General features: G+C 40.8%; 1 protein-coding gene across 1 annotated transcript in view; it reads right to left on the bottom strand.

Annotated features, from left to right (window-relative positions):
* RAD21 (RAD21 cohesin complex component) overlaps window positions 1-23,397 on the bottom strand; it is a 31,734-nt gene extending 8,337 nt beyond the window's left edge. Inside the window, exons 1-9 of the mRNA XM_055128675.1 lie at window positions 23,183-23,397; window positions 14,010-14,182; window positions 8,497-8,626; window positions 6,972-7,071; window positions 4,633-4,739; window positions 3,898-4,104; window positions 3,174-3,299; window positions 2,274-2,396; window positions 51-274 (exon numbers count right to left, since the gene is read on the bottom strand). Coding sequence (XP_054984650.1) covers window positions 51-274; window positions 2,274-2,396; window positions 3,174-3,299; window positions 3,898-4,104; window positions 4,633-4,739; window positions 6,972-7,071; window positions 8,497-8,626; window positions 14,010-14,153 — 1,161 coding nt within the window. The 5' untranslated portion in view covers window positions 14,154-14,182; window positions 23,183-23,397. The remainder of the gene's footprint in view (window positions 1-50; window positions 275-2,273; window positions 2,397-3,173; window positions 3,300-3,897; window positions 4,105-4,632; window positions 4,740-6,971; window positions 7,072-8,496; window positions 8,627-14,009; window positions 14,183-23,182) is intronic.
* Window positions 23,398-23,655: the final 258 nt, after the last annotated feature.

The following is a 23,655-nucleotide window of genomic DNA, read 5'->3' as shown; positions in this document are numbered from 1 at the left end:
GGAGAAAAGAAGGCTGTTACATCATTAGAAAATTCTAAAAACCCCATTACCTTCAGTAGTCTGTTATTCCACAAAGGCTGAGCAGGTAAAGAGAAAAGTTTTTCAACTCCTCCTGTTTCCTTCCACATCATCAATTTCTTGGTGGGTGGTGCAAGATCCAAAGTAGTAACAATATCGGAATAATCACTAAGTTGGGCTCTAATTGTCTTGCTATCCAACTCTTTAACACTGTCAACAATTAGTTTCCTCTTCCTCTTGGCTTTTGTTTCTTTGACTAGAAAGGTAAAAGAAAAAAGGTAATTATCCTGAGGGGCCAGCATGAAATGTCACAGCTACTAGGTCCAGGCATTATACCTCCTGGTTTCTACAGGCCTAGTGAAGACAAGCCTCCTGAGAGCACAATCTTTTATGAGTTCCCCAAGCATCGTTTAGGACAGAGGTTGGCACACACTTAATAGGGACTCCTTAAGAATTTGCAGAATGAACATGCATAAGCTTAATACAAAATTGGTCAGGTTCAATAGATGTACATCAGGTAGCTCTGTGCTGTAAAGGTGGAAAATACAACTACTGTGTTCTGTTACTATTTGCTGGTTTAGAAAGTGAAGTTCAGGCTGAAAGAAAGAGGCCGATTGGCTAATGAGTGCAAGTGTTGCACCAGGAGGCCCTGATTCTGTCTCTGCGCTGTACAATGTGCAGTCAGGAACAGCTGACCCCGCTTCTGAGTTAACTTTCACCTTATCTATTTCATTTTCTCATTTGGAATATGGCCAACTACTTAGGGGGTTACAAAGTACTTCTAGCAGAAAAGTTACAAATCTAGAGGTGGCAATTTTACAAATAGCTTAATGCATGAAACAAGCCCTGAATTCAGCGACACACACATATATATATATACATATATACATACACACACACACACACACATATATATATATATTTTTTTTTTTTATTTTGAATCCCTACCACTATGTGAAGTAGGAACAACTACTTGATCCTTTAAGGTACCGGAAAGGCCAGCCTGGCTCAGCAGCATACCTGCCGGCACGGAGAGGCTCTGGGTTCCTGCCCTATTTTGAGAGTAGGATCCCTGCCTGTGATTCCATGCGACACCAGCTGAGGCTCCAAACCAGATACAAAAGAGCTCATGAAATTAAAGAAACTCCTTCTGTCACACGCTACACTGTATTATATTCTTACAGTTCAAGATTACAAGACATTAGACACCTTCTGTTCAATTTGTCTTTCAGTCACCAAGTTCCTTTTCCTCAAATGAAAGTTCTTATCCTTACGCCCCAGTAAAGCCTGACTCTCCCTATTTTACATTTATGCTAATCCCCCTCCGGCCTCATTTATAAGTTTCCTAATACCCGTAATTTAGAACAGTATTCATTTAAGTTACTCATGTTTGCCTAATTAGTCTTTATGTTTCACAAGGGCAAGGGTTTATTGTATTATTTCCTAGGGTCAGGTTATAGCAAGCTGTCTTTATAAAATAGAAGTCCAAGTTATAACTTGTTTTAAGGGAACCATATGTGTTGCCAGGGATAAAGCTGGGGGTTGACTGTGTGCAAGGCAAGCACTCTAAAATTTTTAGAAGTTAACCTGGCAAGCTACCCGTGGCATATTCGATACGCCAAAAACAGTAACAAGTCTCACAATGGAGACGTTACTGGTGCCCGCTCGAACAAAATCAATGAACAAGGGGACTACAGTGCTACTGTGCTAATCTTGTTCTACAAATTATATTGTGTTTCTCATATATTCTAACTCATTATACCACAAGCCATCTAGAAACTTTAATACATCCAAATGACAACTCAAATTACATTCTTTACTCAGAAGCAGTTCCTGTGAACACTACTACCATGTTTCTTAACACTAAAAGGGGGGAAAAACTGTAAAATATTTGATTAAATTTAAAAGAAAGTTATCTCTAGATTTTCCCAGATTATGATCCATCTTTATACCTGACTGCAAAATGCCCGGCATTATTTTCTAAGTTTTACAGTTAATATTATTAGCATTTTGAAAACCCTGGAACTATGATACATATGGTTTATAAGATACTCAAACTAAGACACATATTAGCAGAAAGCATGTTCTACATGTTTCACTCTAGTTAACTTGTTTTTCTAAGTCAAACTGAATTGAATAAAAATATGACAAAGAACAAAAAGGGAAACTGAAGCTTAGTTATCTAAAACGATATTATCAGAGATTAGTGGACAAGAACTAGAATTAAGATGTTATGTTTGAAAGTGTTTGCTCACCAGTGATATCAATCGGTTCTAAAGCGAAGGCTTCTTCCTCATTTGGAACAAGTGTTGTTTGATCAGTCATAGTTGGCATTGGTTCAACAGGATCCACTGAATCAGGACTGTCAGGTCCACCCACTGTAATAGAAATAAAATTTGGTCATAAAGGAAAAATTTAATAGATGTACAACAAATGGAGTTGGAGGTTAAGACTTGCTACTAAGAAAGTAACTTCTTGTAGTTTATAATCAGTGTCTTTAAAAGCTCAACTCTACTTGCTAAAAGACATAGGGTTTAAAACTATAAAATAATCCACAAATGAGTGCAGTCCTTCTATGTGTGTCCCTCTCTTTACAGTAGATACAAGGGCCAGGAGGATTGCCCCGTAGCTGGAAGCCTGCTTCGTGAGCAGAGGGGAGAAGGCAGATAGAATAGAGAAGAAATCACTAAGAAAATGACGGTTGGAGGAATACGTCGAGATGGGAGATGTGTGCCGAAAGTAGACAAAGTAGATAATGGACCAAACATGATGACCTCCCAGTGTCTGTGTTGAAAACCATAATGCCCGAAAGTAGAGAGTATGGGGAGAGATTAGGGAATATTGTCTACCATGGAGGCAGGGGGACGGTGGGAAAGAGGAGCATACCGGGGATATTGGTGGTGGGGAATTTGCCCTAGTGGAGGGATGGGTGTTTGATTACTGTGACTGTAACCCAAACATGAAAGCTTGTAACTATCTCACAGTGATTCAATAAAATTTAAAAAACAAAAAACTATAAAATAATTATAAGAGTAAATCATACTACTATAAGATCTCTAACCACTAGAAGCTTTAATGTTGTTTTTGGCTTTCAAGTTAAACTGCTTTCTTGGATCCCATACCACCATGCCCAGATTACCAAACACAAAGCTTACTGGACACATTGTCATCTTCATCCATATCATCATGTGTAGGCTGTTCAGGTAACATGACACCTGTCTCAGACAGGGCAGGGGGATCATCAAAGATGCCACCATCATTATTACTAATAAGTTTGTCATCTGAAACAGGAGAATAGAACTTAATGATTATTCAAGGAAAAAAAAAAGCTAAAATAGCAGCAAATTCTGGAATTAAAGTCTATCTTCAATTTGCTTATCTTCAAGACAGTAAAGGATAAACAGTGAATATATGAAAAAAATGCTTATTTTCTAAGTATTAAATTCTTATTTTCTACCTCATATTTCTAATACACAAACCAACCCCCCCCCCCCTTACTTGTGGCTCTGTGCTCAGAGACCACTCATGGTGGCCTTGGGGAATCATATGGCATGCCAAGACTCAACCCCATGTGCAAGGCAAACACTCCACCCATTGTACTATCGCTACACCCTTTCCTCCAATTTTAAGAATAAAATGAAAAACTGAGATAACAAGTTTCATAGACAACAAGTTTCATAGAAAACTTTAACTGGCCCACGGTGAATCTACTGTTCACAAATCAGATACCTATACTTAAGAGAGTGACTCAAGATTCAGAATTAACTGCTCTGAAGATAAGTGGGGGCTGTGTCTTCCACTGAGGTCCGAAGTTCCATCCATAGCTCTGCAATCCCTCCCATCGAGGAAACAATCATCTTAGAATAGTCAGTGACCTACCTAATATGCCACCATCATTTCCTTCTCCAAAATTGTCATCCTTATACTGGTCTTCATATTCTAAATGGTTAATTTTCTCATTCAAATTGCTGGTGCTCTGCTCGGGTTCTAATAGGAGGTTAGAAGCACTAGTGCTTACTAACATGTCATCATCTTCAAAAGCGCTGCCTTCTCTCATGATCTCACGATCATCCATTCCAAAGTCACCTAAACAAAATTTAGTCATTAGTTGAAATGAGAAACATCAATCACTGTTACAGAAGAAAAGAGCTAATGTTTATGTCTCAATTGTTACCTAAAGCTTTCATATCCAGCTTTAAATATTTAGTACTAGTACTTACAGCTTATAAACTGATTCTGGAGCATGCCTAGCAATTCAAACAAAGCTAAATTTAGGTTATATTAAATATATTAATAGGAATACATAAAGATGATTATTAATAATCACAGATTAAGTGTTTGAGAAAAGAATAGTAGGTATAAAATGCAACTGCTCAAAGGATTAGCTTAAAAATGATTCAAACTGAGATATCTATTGGTGCATAGAGATGGCACTTTATATACTGGTTAAGGACATTCTTTTATGAAAAGGCTTTAGATAAAATTTTAAGTTTTACTGCCATTATCAAAGTAATCAAATGCCCGGTCTCCCTTTTTCAAATTCTTGGTAGTATGACTACTAACACATGGTAATCAAATCACTGCAGCTAGTGATAATTATTAATTTCTCTTTACCAAAATCATTTTCTTGCAGGATACTGATGTTTCCAACTTCTTCTCTCATGGTTATCTCTTCCACTCTACTCTGGTTAAGGCTGAACTGCTGGGCCACATCGATGTCACTTTAAAGAAATTTAAAATATATTTTAGTCTCAAACCTATACTTTAGTCATAAAGGAAAAAAAAAAACAATCCTATAAAGAAAAAAAATATACAAAACCACCAAGGCTTAGAAACCTTAATACTTAATAGTAAATAAGAATCAGAACAATTTCAAAGTTAATCTGAACTAAAATTTAAAAACCATCTGCAAGAAATCAAACAGGCTGAAACTGCCATAAAGATGAAAAAAACTTAGAAATGGACAGGCTATACAGACTCAGACCCTGCAACTTACAGACTATGTGAGTGACATCTAAAATTACCTTGCTTTCCTGATATTCTTTTTGGGGTTAGCCAATAATAAACTTACATTATTAAAAAAATTAAATACAAAAAGTATTGCTAAAACATCAATCTGGAGTATCAATAGACAAAACCATAATGTAAATACTTTAAAACAAACCATCAAGCTTGTTCAACAAATGGCCAAGAAAAACAAAAAGAACTATAGGGCTGTTAAAAATTCTTGAAAAACTTATAAAACATACCAGCAAGATAGTAAAACAAAACCCCTTTGCCAGTTGGGGATATCTGAAACAATCAAATATTTAAAAAAAATTTTAAGGGAAGGATATAGATGGTCTTGGACACTTTGGTGACGGTGTGGTGTTATTGACCAATACTACAAACATCAACACCATTATAATAATGCTACTGAACTATAATAATTTTTTTAAGCTGTTACTATTTTGAAAGATTTGTGATGCTATGGACATGTTATTTCTAAAAAGGCATATATGGATGAAATAAATTTACTTTGAGATAATATAGAGGGGGGTGGGAGGTAAAATAACAAAACAGAGATGAAACAACCAACGCTGGCAGTGCGCTGACATAAACTATGTTCCATTTAAAATAAAAATATCAATTTCTCTTCTTTTTGGCTATGAAAACATGTCTTTAATAACAATCAAGAAAAAATGGAGCAGAAAATAAAGGAGCTAGATACAAAAAATGCTGACTTTAATTAGGAATAACATACCCTTATAAAAAAAAAACAAAAAAATTCAAAAAATAGAGGCTGCTTGGTATAGGTTTTCTTGTCAATCAGGCTCCTCAATCACTTGGAAAGATATACTCTTGTGGTAAAGATAGCTGTATCCTCCCCCATCGCCCCATATGGGATGCTGGGCGGTTGATCATGCACAAGGCAAGCATTCTACTCCTACCTGCTGAATTTAGATATAGTTGTATTTCTTATTTTTTCCCCGGAAATAAGTGGGGGGTATGTGTGTGCAAACCTGTGATGCTCAGGGGTAAGTTATTCCTGGCTCTGCACTCTGGAATCACTCCTGATGGTGCTTGGGAAACTGTATGGGAGGCTAGAAACTGAACCTGGGTTGGTGGCATGCAAGGTAGCAACTCGGCTGTTGTACTATCTCTCAGGCCCACAAAATAGCTGTATTTCGAAGGGCTGAGGTAAGAATAAACAACCAACAATGGTATTCTGCTATCGCTAACATTCTCCTATATGTATGTTTGTGATAATTTTAACTCCTTATAGAAAGCTGCCCATATTTATTAAAAAGCGAACAAAAATTTTGGTGGATTTTTGTGTAAGAAAGAAAATAGACAAACAGATAAAGAAAATAGGCAAGCAGACAATGAAAATATACTTTGGAACAAAAATTATAAAGCACACCACTGATTGTGGTGCTCCCTTCGCCTAATCATGAAGCATTCAAGTATGCTGCTATCTTTTTTTGTCGAGCCGATTCTTCAGACAACTGTTAAGTTTCCACATCTTCTGGAACAAACACAACAGAATTCTTAGCTGTGTTCAAGCAACACCTACACAATTTTCTCAGAGAAAGAACACACAAGTTCCATCTTTCATATTTATATACCACCTGAAATAAAAGGTTAAGCATTTCAGCTATAGGTGAATTCAATGCAAAACAACACAAAGAAATGACACATTTTTGGGCCGGAAAAGTCTCCAACATGGGTAGGGTGTTTGCCTTGCAAGCAGCCAGCCAACCAGGTTCGATTCCCGGCATCCCATGGTGCCCCAAGAATAGCCGGGAGTAATTTCTGAGTGCAGAGCCAGGAGTTAACTCCCGACCACTGCTGAGAGAGAGACAGAGAGAAAGAGAGAGACACACACACAGAGTGAGCAAGAGCTTGAGAGATATAAAAATATCAATAGTATATATTTGCAAATCAATAAGTAAACTATAAGAGAGACATACTCTAAGTCAGGCAGTGGCTGATCAAAGTCGTGAAATTCTTCTGGTAAAGTAATAGCATTGTAAGCAGCTTCTCGATTTTCCTCAGGCAAGTCAACAACACCTGGCAAAGAAAAGATAAACTGAAGGTCTAAGGCTATATCACAAATTATCTAGCAATGAAAAGGAGGTAAACTGAATCTAATTTCCTAAGTGTTATATCTAAGACAGTTAATCAACACTAACCCCCCTTTTGGTAAGATCGTAACTATCAAGGTAGCAAGATATTTAATGAGGAAGAGCCTAAATGTTGAATAGTTGGTTTTTGGAGAAAAGTTATTTAAGACTTCTTTATACAAGTGGTCTATAATGTCCATTGGCCTAAAAAATAATACGCTTACATAAAAAGCACTTAGCAGAAATCAAATAATATCATAGATTATGTCTAAACATTTTCCAAGGCCTTTTTCCTGGGGGTTGTGGAGACGAAGAGAAAAGACACACCTGGTATTGGGGACTGTATCAGGCGTCCTGCATGCAGAACAAGCAAAAGGACTGCATTCAGTCAGTCCGAGGAGCTCTCTAGCCCTAAACATTTCCTAAACAAAATTTCAGATGAAGAATTTCTACTGAAATGACTATAATAAAGCCTCTCTTAAATAACATTCTAATTAGAATAAATTTCACCAATGCCTTCAAAATTACAGGATACAAAAGTCAAAGATTTCTTTGACTTTTGTATGCAAACAAATGTTTGGCCACGGGAGTAGTTTCTGAATCAGATATTACCTAGTCAATAACAAAGCTACATAGGTCTTAGAAGTGATCTGATTCCAGGTGTGAGAGACAGTTCAAAGGGCTGCCACAGCTGCCAGCATACAGAGTCCTGAATCCACTCAGCAGCACTGTATGGTCTGGTTCTGCTCCACTGTTGGGGTGGGGAGTGGGGATCCCATAGTTCAGCCAGTTGCAGCTCAATATTCCAAAACCAAAGATAAAGCTGTACTTTCATATTAATTTTATTTTGGGGACCCACCCTGCAGGGCTCTGAGCTTACTCCTCTCTGCTCACAGCTCACTCCTGGCAGGGCTGGGGGACTAAATGGGATGCTGGGGATCAAAGCCATTCAACTGTGTGCAAGGCAAGTGTCCTACCCAAAGCTGAATGGCTCCAATTCTGACAGTTTGAATTTTACAATACACTAAAATTATTCAGGAAAAAAAGAATTCTAAAAATTTTCCTCTCCGAGCTATTACATCAAAAAATTACATAACACTCTTCAACTGTTCAAACTCTGATAATCATTTCCACTGGGGTAATGGAAAGAGTGAAAGAAGGCAACTCCAAGGGAAGAACCAAAAAGGGCAATTTTTCATAACTCTTAAGTAGAGGTGAGTTTTCTTCCTTTGACTATTACCTTTCTAACTCTTGCCCTATTTCTCACTAAGTTTCTTGAAATGCAGTAAAAATAAAACATGCTGATCTAGCTTATTTACCAGTTGTGTATGAATATAAGAAACTTCAATAACTTAAAAAAAGATCACAATACCTGGCCGAAAAGCCATCTTAATCTTAATGAAAGCTTCATTACAGTCTGCAAGGAGATATTTGGCTTTTCTGTGATAGATTCGAACTACTCCCAGCAAGAGATGCCCTGATGTTCGGAGCGCCATCTTTACCTGTGAAGAAACATTCATATTAATCTAATTATAGTTAATCTGTTTTAGAGAAAAATCACATCTTAAAGCCTGATTTTTGTGCAAGTTATAGGCAAATTTTACTCTTATCTTTTTAAACCATTCACTTGTTGTATGTACCTGATTTGTATTTCATTTCTCACCTTCACTTATATATCCCGATTTCTAAAGAGGGAGTGGCAGTAATTCATGAATTAAAACAGGTGAAAAGGTAGTTATAATGCATGTGCTAAGGCATTTTGTGGATTGTTATCAACCCACTAAAGGGTAGGTGGCACCTTTGGTTCACAACCTAGAGTCTCTGTGATCCCTGTTTCTAATTCCTTTTCAGGAAAGTATGTTTCCAGACTTGAAAATTGATCACCCCATCATCTCCTTCTGTGCCAGTGCCTGTTCTTCAGTGGACATGTGAGGTGGTTCAGCAGATTAAGTGCAGGCATATTGAAAAGATTTCCCAATTAAGAAGCACCCCCCTTCATGCTGTAATAACACTGTAACAAGGAGGTGTTAAGTATGAGAAGCAGCCGATATACTAAGAACGTTAATTCCTTAAATGGCATCACTGTAATTTTCTGATGATGCTTAAGTTCTTTTCACCTAGCTTTCAGTTTACCTGACTGTAAAGCAAAGTAACATAGCTAATGGTATCTTATTTTCACTAGAAAATAAACCCCTCAGTCTTTTTTGTTTTTGCCGAGAAAGATCAGTGCTAATGTGGTGTGCAGGTCAAGAAGCAACAGTTGAGGAAAGAGGAAGAACACCCAATCAAGAGAAAAATTCATTAAAAAAAAAAAAAAGGACAACAAACTTCAAAGATTCCGACAGTTCTCTGAATCATACCATTAAAACCAACAAATTCCAAGGTAGCAAAGAGTTTAAATTATGATTAGTACATTACGTTACTTGAATAGCAATATTTTAAAGTTATATAGTGACTTTTGACTGCATTGACAGTCACTTTAGAGCATGAATTATGAAGTTTACTGCTATAAATATGATCAAATTTTTAACAGATTATGGCTGCTGATAAGAATAACACATTAAAATATCCCTATTAGAATTGCCTTTGAGAATGGGACATAATAAAATTTAAACTCAATATTGAATGCACTTTTTTTTCCAGAAAGGAGGGGAAGAACCATCAGTTGTCATTTTTTCCGGAATAAGCAACTTTCGAAATGAGATCAGGCCATTGTTTCCCAAAGTTGGGGGAACAGAGCTCTTGGGAGGACATTGCAAAGATACAGGGAGAGTAGCAGCAGCCAGAAGCCTTAAGTGCAACTTGGGAGAAGCTTTCTGTTTGTTCACTTAAAAGAGGTAAATTTTTAGGAGGGCATTGAGTGTCCCTATCTTTTAAAATTGATTTTAGCTAAGAGTTTGGTATAAGAATAGGTAAAATGAGGTTGAACATTTTTGTTGAGCTGATATTAGAAGCACATCTATCCAGACAAAGTTCTGCAGAGAATGTGAGTGGCTGTTCCAGAGCGAAAGAAAAGGAGATGGAGGAGAGAAAGGGCGAGAAAGAGAATGAGCAGGGCAGGATCACATGCGGTTGTAATCAACTGTTACTTGTTCTACAACCAAACCAACATATCCTTGTAAGCACTAACTGGACACTAAATCCAAGCATTTCAAATTTCAAGCTAGTGGGCTGAAGTGTCAATACTGTGAACAGGGCTCCTGCTTTGCACGCAGCCAAGCTGGGCTCAATCCCTGCATTACATATGCTACCCCGCACACGGCCAGGGTGGTGATCCCTGAATGCAGCGCCAGGAGTCAGTCCTAAATACCAGTGGGTGTGATCCCTACAAAACTAAAATTTCAGATCAGTTCATCTTGTAGAAATAACATTATATTCTATCACAATCACAAAAAATCACTAAAGTGCAAAGAAACTAAGTTTTTCTCACTTCACATAAATATATAGAATTTTATACATTATTTCCAAACTATAAACCATGTTTTGGTATCAGTGATCCTTAGTTTTTTTTTTATCAGATAGACGGACAATCTTTTTATTTCATTTTTTTTAAATGAATCACCATGAGGTACAGTTACAGGCTTACAAACTTCCGTGCTTATGTTTCAGTCATACAATGACCGAGTACCCATCCCTCTACCAATGACCCCAGTGCCCCTCCCCGCCCTGCCTCTGTGGCAAGGCATTACATTTTGTTCTCTCTTGGGGATGGAGCTATAGCACAGTGGGTAGGGCATTTGCCTTGTATGCGGCCGATCCGGGTTCGATTCCCAGCTTCCCATATGGTCCCCCGAGCACCGCCAGGAGTAATTCCTGAGTGCATGAACCAGGAGTAACCTCTGTGCATTGCTGGGTGTGACCCAAAAAGCAAAAAAAACAACCAAAAAAACCCGACCCAAAAAGCAAAACAAACAAACAAAAAAAACAACCAAAAAAACCCCATTCTCTCTCTCTCTCTCTCTCTCTCTCTCTCTCTCCCTCCCTCCCTCCCTCTCTCTCTCTCTCTCTCTCTCTCTCTCCCTCCCTCCCTCCCTCCCTCCCTCCCTCTCTCTCTCTCTCTCTCTCTCTCTCTCTCTCTCTCTCTCTCTCTCTCCTTTTGGGTGCTGTGGTTTGCAATAGAGATACTGAGTGGCCATCGTGTTTGGTCTATAGTATGCTTTCAGCATGCATCTCCCATCCCAAGCAGGCCCTCCAAACACCTATTTACTTGGTGTTCCCTTCTCTATCTGAGCTGCCTTTCCTCCCAGCATGTGAGGCCGGCTTCCAAGTACCTCCTGGTACTCAATTCTACTATTAGTGGGTGTAAGTCTCCCATTCTGTTACATTATATTCCACAAATGAATGCAATCTTTCTATGTCTGTCCCTCTCTTTCTAACTCATTTCACTTAGAATGATACTCTCCATGTTGATCCACTTATATGCAAATTTCATGACTTCATCTTTTCTAACAGCTGCATAGTATTCCATTGTGTAGATGTACCAAAGTTCGGATAAAGTACACTCTTTTAGTGACATCCATAACAATGTACAAACTAATTGGCACACATAAAAGACTATTTCTGTAAATACAAATACCAATACTACTTCCTCTTTAAATACTCTCAATATTTGCTTATGACTGTTAAGAAACAGTCACCTACACATGCTGCTTTCAAAAAAATTCCCCCTCTTTCCTGTTCACCAATCTTAGGAAGTGTCCATACAAAAAGTAGAAAATACGTTCTCAGAATTTGACCAGAACATTAACTGATTGGGTCTCTTCACAGAGAAATATTAATTCATATTAGAAATAAGTGTGTAATATGGCCCAATTATATTCTTATACAGCCGTTACTGGTGCCCGCTTGAGCAAATCAATCAATGAACAACAGGACGACAATGCTACATCAATTTTAGAAAACCTTAAGGGATATAGCAATGTTAACTGAGTAATTCCTTAAAAAAAAAAAAAAAAACCCATAATATTACAATTTGGGAAAACCTTTCAGCAATTTTTTTTGTGTACCATCTAGATTTATGTGTGCACAAACATGGAATTTTTCGCCTCTGGTTATGTGTATGAAACAATGTGCAATTTTGTACACTGAGATCTGCAGTCAGGATTTATCTATTCATGGAATAATAATTTTTAATGGTTGTGTTGTACTGGAATTTTGTTTAAGTCAGAAAAGATCTCCCACAAAAAACGGTATCAACAAAACATCATGTACAACAACAAAAATAAATAACAGATCAATAAGCCATTATAGAAAATTCTAGGCTTTTGGAATGCAGAATGCTGTGCATCTCCAGGAGCACCTACAGTGCAGCTGGAAAGCGCCAACTGGGTAGGTTCACAAAGGTTAATCATCTCTAGAGCCATCACTATCGCTGACAATCTCACATATATGACAGCAGAGCTATGAAAAAGTGTCTCTGAATAGACTTTTTTGGGGGAGTGGAGGGAGGGGAGAGGGGTTGTTGTGGGACCACACCCAAGCCATGCTCAAGGCTTACACCTGGCTGTGCTTAAGGGACCATATGTGATGCTAGGGATTGAAGTGGGCGCTCCAACGCAAACGCCCTATCCACATGGCTCTGGCCCCAGCTTTCCTATGAAAATATGCAATGATCTGTCTTGCTATAAAACATGCAATGTAAAGATACAAGCCTTGAAGGCATACCAAAACACTCAAGTTTATAAATAATCTATGATAGGTTTATCCTAAAGTTTTCATCTTAGTAACATTTTCAAATCTACACTGTATTAGAAATAATGTGAAAATGTTTTTAGTAGCAAATCCCACCCATTATAGTTTTAAAACAAGTCAATATTCCATCAGCAAAAATTTCTTTCAAAGACAATCTTTTACTTCCCTACCACCATTTACTTTCCCACTTTACTCTTCTAAACAAACCTCTGCTACATTCCATCTTATTGCTTTGAGAGCCCCTCTCACTTTAAGCAATAATGAAACATTTTAAAAACAGTCTAGAACTGTCCACTGTTAATTCTGAGAGTAGCTTCTAATGTTGGTTCATATAGCTGTAATCTGGAACGTTTTCACAACACACAACAGGACGTTAGTTATGTACTGACACTAGTCAGTATAAATAGGCCCAAGGACATTTTCAAACATAAATGTAATATATACGTAAGGATTAGACAACTTCTTTATGAGATTAGCCCTTTACTTATTTTTTCAAGTCAGCATAACTTTTTTCCTCCAATGAAATGCCAAAGATGTTAGTAGTGACAACTGTGTCTTAAGTTAATGGTCCTTTCTTGGCAACACAATCTACCCCATCACTGTTGTATTACTTTCAAAAACCACTACTGCAAATTACAGTTGCAAAACAGTTTCAGTAGATGTCAAAATCTAGGAAAAAAGCAATTAAGTAAGGTACATAAAGTTAGGAAATGTCTAGAGAGACAGCACTTCGATGTTTAGGGGAGCAGTGCAAGAAATTTATCTCAGAAAAACATAGGAAAAAGTTTGGCATTTTTAAGATATAGAGTAGATTGTGAAGAAGTAATGAAGCAAGTGGCATGGATACAATAGACAGAATTGACTGAGTATGAATTCTATCAGAAACTTTTCTCATAGAATTCATACTTAATTAATGCTTAAATCAGAAGACATACATGTTTGAATAAAAAAAAATCTAGATCAAATATACATTATTTGCAGCCTACATCTGACTTTATGCTTATCTCTTATTAGCAAGAACAAAAATATATGAGAAGAATTTTTAAAGGGAAAAGACTTTTGAAGCAAAATCTGAATACCCTATGGGATTATTTTGCTTTCAATATACAAAGATGTCTACCAAATGTGATTATTGAGTTTCACATTACCTACAAAGTGGGAGAGGGAGTATACATTTCTCAACATCATACATACCTTTGGTGAGATGATGCTCTCCACACTGCTCTCTAAGTTACACTCAAACACATGGGCTTTGGTTAGTTTCTTATCCCAGTGGGCCGCCAGCCAAATTTTGGCCAGAGGCCCTCTTTTACTGAGGACAAAATGTGCGTAGAACATTGTTCTGGTTGACTATTAAATGAAAAGACCTGGAACAAAGAAAGGTAATACACTTTCAGAAAACGGAAATATTAAGACATGCAAGAAACATGAAGATGAGTTTCCATTAAAAAACCTCCACTAACACTGAACTATGAAATTTTTGGCCAAAACAGGCACTTTATAAACCCAATGCTTTGATTCTGAAAGGGCAAGAAAAGGATCTCAAACTTTTAAGAGCTAAGGGGAAAGGTCATTGCCACCCTATCATATTAAAATATGAGTGCTAGTTTCTGTTAAAAGTAAAAAATGTTATCAGACACCAAAAGGGTAATATAGGTTAATGCTTGCCTTGAACATAACCATTCTGGTTTGACCCTCCCAAGCCCAACACTGCGAAGAGTGATTCCCTGAGCACAGTGAGGAGTCTCTGGATCCTCCCCCGCCCCCAAACAAAACAATGAAGTTATCAGAAAACTCTCCTTGAAGCTCTATCAAGCATTAAAATCATTTCTATACTGATTATTGACTGGAAAAAAAACTTGGCTTCCGTGTCCAAAGCTAGAGAATATAATCCTCGAGACAAACAGAATGTCCATGAACTTGGGCACAGATATTAATGGGGCAAATCTCCACTTCCAGAATCCTACTGAAAACCTAAGGTTCCCAGGTAAGTGCCTATATATATGTGGTGGCTACCACATGGCAAGCACCATGCCGACAAGCATTAACATTCCACCCGAGACAAGCAGGTGGGCTGGCTCTATTTTTCAGGCCCCACGTCTAGAAAAACTGAGGGCAAAAGCATTTTAAATGGAGTATTTGTATGTGCAAAATTTAATCCTGAAACCGGAAAACCCTACACATAATGTGGGTGCGAGGGAGGCCTCCCAAGCAGCGCTCAGGAAGGTCTGCACTCCACCCAGCAACTCGCAGCCAACCGAGAGCCACAGCTGAAGCAGAGTGAGTGAAGTTTCTCAGCCCTCCAGGGCAGGGCCGGCAGAGCTGCCCCTGGAGATGCTGGGGGATGATGTGGCCGCAGGAGCTGAACCTAAGCACGTGCCCTGTCTGTTGTACTATCTCCCACCCTCCTTACCTGTAATTCACTACATTCAAGACATTTATAACAACACAGAATTAACTATTATAAAAATAATAGAAATATAATGATATAATATTTTTCTTGTGGGCTGGAGTGGTAGCACAGCACGTAGGGCATTTGCCTTGCACGCAGCTGACCAGGGTTCAATTCCTCTGCCCTCTCAGAGAGCCCAGCAAGCTACCGAGAGTATCCCACCCGCACCGCAGAGCCTGGTAAGCTACCCGTGGCGTATTTGATATACCAAAAACAGTAACAAGTCTCACAATGGAGACGTTACTGGTGCCCGCTGGAGCACATCGATGAGGAACAGGATGACAGTGACACAGTGATAGTGATTTTTTCTTGCTGGAAACCAAGAGGGGTTTCCAGGGGGTGGGAAAGTGGTCTGAAAACTACAAGTATGGAAGTACGTTAAATATGTGAATTGATCGAAGTTATCATATATAACTTATCTTTTTTATAGAGGATTTAAGAATATCTGCTGGTCAAGAGAAGTTTTTCCTAAAATGTCTATGTATTAAAAGTCATGCTTTTTAGGTATTATAAAAAGATAATCAAAAACACTAAAAATACTTCCCACGTCCAGAACCAGTTCAGAGGTGCCAAGTACGCGTCAACACTTTTCACCAATGGTTACACCTTACATAATAAGCATACAGAAGCAAAACTAAGACAATGACATCATAATGTGTATTTAAATCATATATGTAGTACAAATGATACAGAACTCCATCACCATCACCAGAATTCCTCCATTCACTATCCCTTTCACCCATCCTGCACCTCTGAGCTCCCTAAGTCATGGCAACTATCACTATTTTGCATCTTCTACAATCACATAGAATTGGATACGTTTTGGAGTGACTTCTGAGACTCAGTAAAATGCTCCTGAGAATCTTCCAAGTTGTATCACTGTTATATTCTTTTTTTAATGCTGAGTAGCACTTCATAATTGAATTTATCACTACTATTTGCTTATCCATTCATGTGTTGAAGGGGATTTAGTTTACAGTTTTGACTATTTCAAATAAAGCTATATAAATATTTGGTGAATGTTAGTTGTCATTTCTTTGGGACAAATGTCCAGACATAGTATTGCCAAGTAGCATGACAAATTTCATGTTTTTGAAAGCAACAATCAAAACCCTAGTAAATTTATAGTTAGGCAGCATTTAAATTTTCCTAAGACAAAAAACTAAAATAGCTGAAAGTTATTTGAAAAAGACATACACAGCAACAGAATAGAGAAACAAAATATAAACCCACACAAGTACAAGGCAACTTAAAAAAAAAAAAGTAGGTTTGGAGCAATAATACAGCTATGAAGGTACCTGCCATGTCTGCAGCAGAACCAGGTTCAATCCCTGGCATACCACAAGGTCCCCTGAGCACCACCAGGCCAGGAGTGATTCCTCAGTGCAGAGCCAGGAATAATCCCCCAGCATTGCCAGGTGTGGCCCCCAAACCAAAACAAACAAACAAAAAAAACCCAAATGTTTCACCAAATGACACTTGGGTGACAGATGTAATTCACAGACAAAAGCAAATCAAACCAAAAAACCTAACCTTCAAAATGCACAAAGTAATTCTTCAAACCAAATAAAACCAACCCTCAAAACCTCAACTCAAATCTCCCAATCAATATTAGAGAGACAGAGAGAGAGGGAGGGGACAGAACTGTAAAACTAAAACATCAAGGGAAAAAATAATAAACTGGCTTACAAATTAAAATATTTTGGGCTGGAGAGACAGTACAGCAGGTAAAGTTGTTGTCTTGTTTCATGCTGCAGACCTGGGATTTGATTCCTGGGCACAGTCAGATGTAGTTAACCCTGAGCACCACTGGGTATGGCGCCCAAAACACAACTGTAGCACTGTAGTCCCACTGTTCATCAATTTGCTCGAGTGGGCACCAGTAACGTCTCTATTGTGAGACTTGTTACTGTTCCTGGCATATCGAATACACACTGATAGCTTGCCAGGTTCTGCGGTGTGGAGGGATACTCTCGGTAGCTTGCCAGGCTATCCGAGAGGGACAGAGGAATCAAACACACGTTGGCCACATGGAAGACAAACACCCTACCTGCTGTGCTATCGCTCCAGCCCCCAAAGCACAACAGAATAAAAAAACCTTTACTCTTTGAGATTCCCCTGAGTGGATGCAAAGACAAGAGACAGGGTGGAAAGAAAATATTTGCAGATCACATATACTCTGTTAAGATTAAGAATAGTGAACTCTCAATTGCCCCCTCCAATGAGAATGGGGAAAGAAAAATATTTCTTAGAAGAGTCTATACGGATGACAAAACAAAAACAAAAACAGAACACCACCTCACCATATCAAGCCACGAGGAAAACAAGACCCAGAAATACACACACTGCACTCTTCTGAGCACTGAATCATAAAACAGTGCCTATACCAAATGTCAGTTATAGTGAAATAAAGAATAAATTTTAGTATGAAAAACAATCCAAAGTAAATGGACTATTTCATGTTTTTACAAAATGTACATTTTAAAATAACTATTTAATGCACATCTTCAAGGAAAAGCTAAGCCCATTCCTTCCAATAATGTACAGAAAATATGTATTAATCCATAAGGAAGAGATTTCACAAATGTCAAAAATGGGAAGGTGGGGTGACTGTAAGAATAAATCAGTCACATTTACCTCATCTCCATTTTCGATCACTTAATGGCACAGTTCTAAAACAGGTTTCATCACATGACTGATCTTAAGAACTATTCCACTTAAATTTGGGGTTAAAAAAATCAGAACAATTTTGGACAGGAACTGAGTGTTGAAAGCAGGTAAAGGGATATACCTTATCACCTTTCAGTAAAAACTGCAAACCATGAGAGAGGAGCCTACCATGAGGGGCGGGATGGGGTGGTGTGTGTGTGTGTGTGTGTGTGTGTGTGTGTGTGTGTGTGTGTGTGTGTGTGTGTAAGTAACTGGGGGACATTGGTGGTGGGAGATGTACATTAGTGAAGAACTGCTGTTGGAATATTATATGACTGAAACTCAACCATGAACAACTTTGTAACTGTGTATCTCATTGTGATTCAATAAAAAAGAAAAAAAGAAAAAAGAATTCAGATCAAACAGTCTATGAAAGGATTAAATAATAAATCCCCCGGAATATCTTATGTCATTTAGCAGTATTTCAGAGATCAAAATATTTTCCCATAATAAAGAGTCTACTTTATTGCAAATCAGAGCTTCTCCTTCAAGCCTTGGAAATCTGTTAGAATGAACTTAAACTATCTCTATGGCATGAAACTGCTTCTACAACATTATAAACAAAATCTGTAAAATTTTAAGGAAATCCAATATGGCAGTGTGTTCTTAGAAATGGCCACTGTCACAGATTTCAAGATTCACTACAGAAGATAGCTGTACTCAAATAAAAAAACCTTAATATTTACCTAGGATACGGTCTGCCACTCAACTATGTATGCCCTCAATAAAGAAATGGGATACATCAAGTGATGTGATATGCGTTAAAAAAAAAAAAAAAGCTCGAATTCAAGAAATTAAGACTGCTGGCATTTTCCAACAGGTGCTGGTAGTTGATGGCCAGCACTTCAAGTGCTAATCAAAAGTACCATGCCCAAAATATCCCAGCTATGCAGAGGCAGATTCCTAAATAAGATGCTTTCTTGACATGGGATTCGGAGTGGGGGAAGAGGGAACTAAAGCTGAGTGGTACTAAAATTAATCAAGGAAGAATGAGCATGAGGAAATCACCCCTAAGTATGGCAGTGCATCAAAACTGGCTAACATTTACATAAGAAAGTATATTTAAAAATCTTTTTTCGTAGTAATGTCAAACTTAAATTTTAAAAAATTACTTCCTGTAGGTTTTAAATACTCCAAATTCTAATGCCTCACCAAACAAACAAAAAAGCACTTTAGCGAAAAACCTTTTTTTTTTTAATCTCAGTGCAGGGTAGCAATTACTTGATGACTCCCCCCCTGCAGTAATGAAGTTTCTCACTGTCACTCTGTTGCTCATTAATTTGCTCGAGCAGGCACCAGTAACATCTCCATTGTGAGACTCATCGTTACTGTTTTTGGCATATTGAATACGTCATGGGTAGCTTGCCAGGCTCTCCGAGAGGGGCGGAGGAATTGAACCCGGGCTGGCTTCGTGCAAGGAAAACCGTACCCGCTGTGCTATCTTGTTTCTCACTCACTCCAAGTAACTTTTACAATAAAAATTTGTTTTTAAAGTGTGATCCAAAATGGCTAAATACTGATATTTGAGACGTATATCATCATCTCATGCAACTTTCAAATACTCATACTTGGGGCTGGAGAAATAGTACAGTGGGGGTACTTGCCTTGCACACAGTCAATCCGGGTTCAAACACTGCCATCCCACCTGGTCCCCAGAGTCTGCCAGGACAGATTTCCTGGCAGAGCCAGGAGTAAGTATAGAGCAGTCAGGTGTAGCCCCGAAACCAAAAATCCAATCAAACACACTTTACACTGTTCATCAAACACACTTTAAAATTCTCATACCAGTTTTCTAGTTCAAAACTACACATCTGTCTGTTTTGGGGCCCCAATGTGGTGCTTAGGGGGTGCCAAGGGCCTGCCACGTGCAAAGTGCCTTACCCTGTACTGTTTCTAGCCAACTGACTAATGCCAAGTTGAAAGTCAACTTCAGAACCCACATTTTAAACTACTATACTACACTGCCTTGCCAGCAGAGCTTTTAGTAGCAAAACATATGTAACATAATAAGTGATTTCACTGTCACTGTCATCCCGTTGCTCATCAATCTGTTCAAGCAGGCACCAGTAACATCTCTCATTGTGAGACTTATTGTTACTGTTTTTGGCATTATCAGATACGCCACGGGTAGCTTGCCAGGCTTGCCAGGCTCTCCGAGAGGGATGGAGGATTCGAACATGGGTCGACCGCATGAAAGGCAAACGCCCTACCGCTGTGCTATCACTCTAATCTATCAGCCCTAATAAGTGATTTAGAAAAATTATTTTTGTAATGCTAGTTTACAAAGAAGGGGGAGGGGAGAGATGTTTTAGAGTAACAGCAACAATGTTACGGCACCATGGCAACCACAATAACCATACCTTCAACACATTTCACTGGATGCTTCAGCAATTCAGACCCACCTTGGTATCTTTATTTTCAGTTTAAAGATTGGTTTTTCTCTGGACATTCTCTTCTCTTTGCTTCTTTATACAACATACTACTTGAGATCATGAGATACTAGTAGTCTTTCTCCTAACTTATTTTGGTTTACATGATTCCCCACCCCCCATTTCAGTACATCTTGTAGCAAAAATCTCTTTAAAAGCTGACTAGTATTCCACAGCTTATATATAATATCATAAAAATCTACTCATCTGTATTCAGTCCTTGGGTTATTTCCAGATCTTGGCTATTGTAAATAGTGTCTTAATGAAGCTAAGTGTGTACATAACTTTCTGAACTGTTTTTGTGTTCTTTGGAGACTTAGGAATGGAACGACTGGATATATATGGCAGTTCCATTTTGAGAACAGTTTAGAAATCATTATACCATTTCCCATAAAAGCTGCACCAAACTACACCCCAACAGTAAATGAAGCTTCTTTTTTCTCCATATCCTGCCAGCAACTGTTGCAAATATTAGGAGGGGTCTCTCTATGAATAGATGACAATGGTTACTGTTGCAGAGTGGATCACTGGACAAAGTGAGGCCGAATTTACTGCTGTATCTGATGCCTCAAAACTGCGGTGCATACATATGCATCATGTATTTTAAGTAAAAACTGTTACACATAGTCGGGGCTGGAGTGATAGCGTTTGCCTTGCATGTGGCCCACCCGGGTTTCATCCCCAGCATCCCATATGGTCCCCTGAGCACCGCCAGGAGTAACTCCTGAGTGCAAAGCCAGGAGTAACCCCTGTGCATCGCCAGATGAGACCCAAAAAGCGAGGAGAAAAAAAAAAAAAACCTGTTACACATAGTCTTGACCTTCCTACAAAGAGAAAAGTTGCTTTTAAGTTTTTCTGAGTGTTTCCCAAGTTACACATGAAAACCTGAAAGGCCGAAATCTAGATTTTCAACATCCCTAAGGCAGGTAAGAAAGGAACCATCTCTTTGGTGTGTGAGATTTTCAGGAAAAGAGGAACTTCCACCTCCCTTTTGTCACTAACATTCCTATCAGACAGCCCCAGATTCAAATTCAGCTCCCTCCTTACACAGTTTTGTAAAGGTAAATAAGTTAGCATCTGAGTCCTGGATTTCTCATCTTTGAAAAGGGGATATTATTCACCAGAAAGGATTATGAGAATGAAATGGAATGGAATCCCATACCTAATAGTTCCTCTGCAGATACCAACAGTAACTGAAAAGAAATTTCATTGCACTAGAACATGTACCAGCACAATATCACATCTAACAAGGAAGGTGACATAACCTTTTAAGAGGAAAAAAAATCCTCAAGAATTTAAAATTACCACTCTCAGAGAATGGGGAAAAAAAATCCCTTCTTTAACCAAACAATAAAAGACTAAAAAAAACGCACTTTATCACAATAAATAGGAATTAGCCAGGAAGAAAATGCAAGTTTAAACACCTGGAGAACAAATACATTGCCTTTATAAACACGAAGCAGGTAAGGGCTATGCTCCCTCACCCCCATGACTCTGTGCGCCCCCAGCTCTGCACTGCTGCCCTGTCAATCACCTTCAACATAGTTTCACAGTACCACCAAGTCGGCATTTGTTCCCATCACTGTCCTCTCAAAAACAAAGATCCATTCTCACCAAAATTAAGCGGGGCACTTCATAACTTCACAACTTAAGACTCTCCAGCCGATCTCCCAAATCCTAAAAGTTCACAGTCCACTTGGGACACTCCCGCCCCCCTCTAGGTCCGCCCCCCCAAAAAGAACGATTTACTCTTAACTTAACCAGGGCAAACATAAACTCAAATCCAAGCCTTGGTGGGCAGAAACCAGAAGAAAAAAAACAGCAGCGCATCTGGGGGGGGGGGGGGAAGGGGGCGCGGAACACAGCCTGAACACAATCGCGGGGTCAGACCAGCGCCCCCCACCCCCGCGCGCTGGTTTCCCGCTTTCAAATCGCAAGGTGGCCTCTAATGGGGCAGTGTCCCTCGCGACAGGGGCAAGCCCCTCCACCCCCGCCCTGCCCGATCGCGGCAAGAACCTGCTAGGAGCGCTCCCGGGCCGGGGCGAAGCAGCGGGCCCGCGTTTGCCAGACCACCCCCCCGCCCCCCTACGACGCGATCCGGGGACCCTCCGCGCGGGTACCCGGGGCGCGGGGCATCAGGGATGCGAGGTCGCCCGGGAAGACAGGTGGGCGCGTGCGGCCCGGGTCGGGGGCCGCCTCTCTGCACCTCCCGAAGGCGAAAACCGCCTCCGGGGGGTGGAGCGGGGGTGGGGGACGGGGGGCGGCGGGGTCCCCGGCTCCCGCGCCCGCAGGTCCGCCCCCGCCCCCGCCGCCGCGCGCCCGGGCCGGGCATGGCGGGCCCCCGCGCCCGGGCTCCCGCGCCTTCCCGGACAGCCATTTTCAGCCGGGCGGGAGGCGGCCCGCCGCCCAGAGCGGGCTCGTTCAAACCGCCGCCACTCCCGCGGCCCCCCGCGGCCTCCGTCGGGGCCGCCCCCCGCGCCCCCCGAGCCCCGCGGACTAACGGCCCCGGGGGGTGCGGGGCGACCTCAGCCCGCGAGCGGGACCCCGAGCGGCCGGACGCACGAGGATGCGGGCCCCGCGCCCTGGGACCCGTGCGGGCGAGGGGCGTGCGCGGGCAGCCCCGGGACCCCGAGCCTCCGCGGGCCGCCCTCCTCCCCGGTTGGCTCCCCCGGGCCGCCCCCCCCCTCGCCCCAGGAGCGCGGGTCCCGGACGGCAGGAACGGACGGCAGCGACGGGCCAAGGGGGAGGCTGCGAAGGGGGTCGGCCGAGTGTCCTACCTGGTCCGGCGTCGGCGGGCGGGCTGGGCGCCCGGGGAGGGGAAAAGGGTCGGGGACGGGGGCGGGGAGAGGGGGGGAGCCCCGGAGAGGTGTAGCTTCGGCGCGACTCCCGCTGCCGCCAACAGCCGCCGCCTCCGGTACCAGTCACTCAAACAAACAAGATGGCGGCCGTTATGCCGCGGCTCTTCCGGCCGCCCAAATCGTCGGTTCAAATCGGCAGGATGTTTACGGTCAAAATGGTCCCCGCGCGCCTGCGCGGCCGGCCGCGGCCCCCGAGGACGGGCGGCGCAGGCGCACTGAGCGTTCCTCGCTCTGGGGTGTGTGTGTGCGTGGGGGAGGGAGGGGGAAGCCCCGCCCCCAGGGCTGACTCCGACTCCGGCCCGGGTCAGCCCTGGAGCGGAGCAAGCGCCAAGGTGAAGCTCTCGGCTCCAGAGGGTCTTTGCAAACGTTTGCACAAGGCGCCTAAGGAGCAC

Source organism: Sorex araneus, chromosome 2, assembly GCF_027595985.1.
Source record: "Sorex araneus isolate mSorAra2 chromosome 2, mSorAra2.pri, whole genome shotgun sequence".
Classification (NCBI taxonomy): Eukaryota; Metazoa; Chordata; class Mammalia; order Eulipotyphla; family Soricidae; genus Sorex; species Sorex araneus.
Note: the sequence above shows the minus strand (reverse complement) of the source record. Positions and strands in the feature narration are given on the sequence as shown.